The sequence below is a fragment of the Dasypus novemcinctus genome, chromosome 22 (genome assembly GCF_030445035.2).
Source record: "Dasypus novemcinctus isolate mDasNov1 chromosome 22, mDasNov1.1.hap2, whole genome shotgun sequence".
Classification (NCBI taxonomy): domain Eukaryota; kingdom Metazoa; phylum Chordata; class Mammalia; order Cingulata; family Dasypodidae; genus Dasypus; species Dasypus novemcinctus.
In genome coordinates this window covers 4,762,358-4,767,593 of record NC_080694.1, presented here as the reverse complement: position 1 = coordinate 4,767,593, position 5,236 = coordinate 4,762,358, and the positions used below count along the sequence as shown (strand labels likewise).

At 34.5% G+C, this 5,236-nt stretch overlaps 1 protein-coding gene across 1 annotated transcript; it reads left to right on the top strand.

Annotated features, from left to right (window-relative positions):
* Positions 1–3,833: 3,833 nt before the first annotated feature.
* On the top strand, positions 3,834–4,754 carry LOC101419267 (olfactory receptor 14A16-like). The gene has a single exon (XM_004467308.1). The coding sequence runs from the start codon at positions 3,834–3,836 to the stop codon at positions 4,752–4,754; it is 921 nt and encodes a 306-aa protein (XP_004467365.1).
* The last annotated feature ends 482 nt before the right edge of the window (positions 4,755–5,236 follow it).

Genomic DNA, 5,236 nt, shown 5'->3' with positions numbered 1-5,236 from the left:
TGCATGTAATAGGACTTCATTACTTCCTATGGCTGAATAACTTTCCATTGCATGAATATATAGCATTTTATTTATGCATTCATCAGTTGGTGGATACTGGAATTGCTTCCATCTTTTATATAAATAGACAATTCCTCTATGAGCATTGGTCTGAAAATATGTGAATCTCTGCTTCCAATTCTTTTGGGTATAAACCTAGAACTGGGATAGCTGGGTAGTTCTATTCCTAGCTTTCTGCGGAACCACCGATTTGTGCATTATTTTCCATAGACACCAGCAAAGAATGAGTGTTCCATTTCTCCACATCTTCTCCAACAATTTTTTTTAATTAAAAAAAATTTATTAAAGAAGTTGTGGGTCTACAGAAAAGCATGAATAAAATACAAGATTCTCATAAAACACCACATCACCAACACCTTGCATTGATGTGGAACATTTATTACAATGGAGGCTAGCACATTTTTATAATTACACTGTTTTTGTTAAAACTAGTAAAGTTTGTTCATTTCTTGAAAGATTATTAAAATTACACTATGAACTATCATCCATAGTTAACATTAGGTTTGTTTTCCCATATGTAATCCTTTTGTTAACAACTTGTGTTAATATCATACATTTGTTAAAATTCATGAAAGATTTTTCTTTTACTTGTACTATTATCTAAAGTTCATCATCTACAAAAGGGTCCTGCACTTAAGTATCTTAAGAAACACCAAGCTGTGTTCCATGGCAGCTGCACCATTTTCCATATATACCAGCAATGATGAGTATTCCTATTTCCCACATCCTCTCCAACGATCCTACTTCTGCTGTTTTTTTTTTTATTGCAACCATTCTAAGGGGTGTGACATGGCTTCTTACTGGTGTTTTGATTTGCATTTCACTGATGGTTAATGATAACATCACCCCTAATTTGTTATATGCACATCAGTATGATGAAGAATTTTATATCTTCAATTGTAATGTTAAGGTACGTTGGCCAATTGTAAATATGGACAGGATGAGAAATTTGAAATCCAATTGCAACTATGGAAATAAATGAGGTTTTTCCTTTGATGGACCTTTTATTTTGAAGATAAATGCCCTGGATAATTTGATTCTATTCCCTAGGAATTTACTTACCCAACATAAGGAGGAATACTTTAAAAGAGGGAGGAATCATAAGCCAGTAATACATTGTCCTTAGTCTACTCTGTCTGGAAGAAGACTGTGTAAAGTTCATGTATTGCAAGAGAATGAATCTGACTAGGATCAGACATTCCATTGTCTTCACACATTCTGGTATCTATTTTGTCTTTGGAACCCTAGTCAGATGTCTACATTACATTTCTGTAAGTATTAATTTTCTCAACTTTTAAGTGGGACAGACAGATCTGAGTAGAAGAGAATTAAAACATATTCAACCTCTTGTAGTTAAGAATATGCTCTTGCGGGGTGTGCAGATGTATTTTCAAAAGTATATTTCAGAAAAGGGTTTATCTAATGCTGCAGTCCAGGGAATGTGCAATCCTGGACTTGATGAGCCGCAGTAAGAAAGGTGAAGATGTGGGAGGATGGCACAGACAAGCACATTCTATTTCCCTCCTACTCTGGAAGGAAAGATGGGAAAATTTATATCCATATCTGTTATGTAGGATTTTTTTATCTAAATTTAATAATTTTCATTAATTGAACAATGCATTAAAATTTTCCAAGTTTTTTCCTTATCTTATGTAAGTAATATTTTATCTCCTCTTTCCCTTTTATTCCTGTTAGGTCCATTTAATCCAGGGCATCTTTTAACAGTTCACTTCTACACTGTTAGAATAACCTGTTAACTAATTTATCTGCCTTTCTTTTCTCCCTTCCTCCCTTCCTCCCTTCTTCCCTTCCTCCCTTCCTCTCTTCCTTCCTTCCTTCCTTCTTTCCTTCCTTCTTTCCTTTCTGCCAATTAATATGGTGCTTCAATTATGCAGTGTACCTGTAGATAGCAAAGCAATATTCCTTGGAACGTGTATAGGTAAAAGCTAAACTAAGTTCAGTACAATTGCAAACCAACTCTTACCCTACTTACATGTAACATGGAGGCAAACATTTGCTAGAGATTTCTAATTCTACAACTTTCATGCTGCTGAGGTTTTCCTTTGTTTCTATTATGAACCCCAAATTAAATGATCTCTTCCACTTTCCCATTCCAAAATTGCACACATTACTGTGTTAGCTTTTTCCTTTGCCACATTTTACATGAAAAAATCTTTGATTCCCTCAGCATGCCTGAAGCATTTATTATCTGCCCTAATTTTGAGGAAAATAACATCTTAAATGATTCTTATAATTTTTAAATAAATAATATATTATCATAGGAGAACAATATATTATTTTATTCAATAACAAATATGCAATTGCAGGGTTGTTTGGAGATGAAGGACTAGATCTTTAAATAATAGTTTTTATTGGGCTTCTAAATGTTGAGATTTATTAATTTATTTAAAATTCAGTTTTATTGATATATAAATAAATCATAAATCCATCCAAAGTGTACATTCAAAGGTGTAATCATGTTTATGCATTCATCACATGACTTCAGTCATTCTTAGAACACTTTCATTATTCCAATAATATGAATAAAAACAAAACTCATCACCTCTTAATCTCTCTACGCTTCCCCTGCTGTACATAGCTGCAATTCTTTTTCCTTCTCTCTAGCATGTTTGTATTTAAAATTTCTAAAAACAGTATTATATATACAATATTACCCATATTCATGTTTTACATGTGGTTTTACTATCTTATACAGGAACATGCTACAGTTTTTGGCTTTTCTTCGAGTAATATATATGGCTTTAGACATTCTCTTTTAACAACTGTCATACTCATATAATAGCTATGCTAGTTCCAAAAACTATTACATGCTTTCACCATTTGGATTCTTTTCCCAAGAATTACAAACAAAACTTTACCAATTCTGCACAGCTTAACCCTCACTTTTCCATTCTCTACACTCTTTCTATTTTCTGGTGACCTATAGAGAATTTATTTTGTTTGTTGACATCTTCAGAGAGATTTTAGAGATAGAATATAAGAAAAAATTGGGGGAATGGAGTGTTTTAAGAGATAAAATTTTAACAAACTCTTCCTGTAAAGCAGAAACATTTTATGATTGATCTGATGTAAACTAGGATATTCTAATGTGATGGACTTCAAACTCTGGTACGCCTCAGGATTGCCTGGAGAAATAATCAGTAAATCACAAGTGACTAAGCAACATACAAAACTTTCTGTTTCTCTAAGTCATGGTTGGGACCTAAGATTTTGCATTTCTAAAAAGTTGCTCGGACATGCTGATGCAGTTAAGACTATTGGTGCCAAACTTTGACAATCATTTGTCTATGGAGTAATTATCCAAAGTAATGGGTTTCAGTGTAAATTATGCAAACTGGTACACAAATAATTTTTCCATGGTTACAAAACTAGTAAATGGTTGAGCTGAAATGTGTGCTTCGGCCAATTGCTCCAAAATTCATGTCTTTTCTCACTACCTTCTGAAAGATAAAAAGGGCAAAATTCTATTTAAGATGTGAAATATGGTCCTTAATCTAAATATAATTTCAAGGCAGAAGAGTTGGGACTGACATATCTGTTTGGTCACTCATCTAATGTAGAAAATTGTGGCTAAACTACTTCAGTAACATTTTGTGGTGTTAATCTCACATGTTCTCAATTTTTCTCATAGATATATAGGTGTTAGAAAGGAAATTTGCAGTAATAATAATAACAACAATAATAATTCACTTCTATCTATTCTCCAGCTGATCACTGTATTTTTTAGAGTAGTTGATTAAGTATCCATAAAAATGGACAACTTCACCTTGGGGACCACGTTCTTCCTCATGGGGTTTTCTGATGTTCGGGAGATTCAGATTTTACATGCTGTGCTGTTTTTGGTAATTTACCTGGCAGCCGTATTAGGGAATCTTCTCATCATCATTCTTATCAGCAAGGATCATCGGCTGCACACCCCCATGTACTACTTCCTGAAGAACCTGTCCTTTCTGGATCTCTGTTTCATTTCCATCACTGTCCCCAAATCCATTGCTAACTCCGTGACTAATCACAACACCATCTCATTCCTTGGATGTGTATCACAAGTACTTTTCTTATTCCTCTTAGCCACTGCAGAAATAATTCTCCTCACAGTGATGTCCTATGACCGCTATGTTGCCATATGCCACCCACTTCAATATGACATTGTCATGAACCGCAGGACCTGTGTACAGATGACAGCTTCTTCGTGGGTCACTGGAGGTCTCAATGCAATTCTGCACACAGCTGCCACTTTCTCAGTACCCATGTGTGGGCCTCCTGATATTCATCAGTTCTTTTGTGATGTTCCACAACTCCTTTCCCTTGCCTGTTCTTATAATATCGGAGAATTAGTAGTTATTGGGATCAGTTTTGTATTAGATATTGCCTGTTTTGTGTTTATTGATATTTCTTACATTAACATTTTCTCCACTGTGCTGAGATTGCCATCCAGAGAAGGCAGGTCCAAAGTTTTCTCCACATGTCTGCCTCACCTCATTGTTGTGACTCTTTTTCTGTCTTCTGGGTTTTTTGACTATTCACACCCCCTCCCCAAATCTCCAACCACCTCTGATTTGCTACTTTCAACATTTTATATTGTAGTACCACCCACCATGAATCCATTCATCTATACTCTAAGAAATAAGGATATGAAGACTGCCCTCAGGAGATTGCTAATGAACAGATATTAACTTTCAAATTCAGAGTTAACATCACAGGTGTCATGATGTTTTCATTCACTCACATAATTCTCTTAATAATTCAGTTTTCTTTAGTGTGTCAACAATGTTGACTATGTAAAATAAGGTTATCACATATACTCCGAATTTACTCATTAAACTGATATTAAGAAGCATCTTCTAGGGTAATGGGAATCCTCTGTTTTCTATGTGATTCTTCTGTAATCTAACGCTTCTTTGAAAATGATTTGAAAAAAGAATACATTGGGGAAACATATAGAAGAAACTAACACTACACATAAAATATAGCAGATCTCACAGTGATAATAGACACAGTCCAATATATTTTTGTGTATTTTAATTTTGTCATTATTGTTACTTATTTGGAATTGTTTCTTGAGGGAGATTTGGATTGCGGAAGGGTTGCAAATATGAATCATTTGTGTGCAGTATTTTTGTTGAAGGGATGTGGGGGGAAAGGTACATGTGGGGCA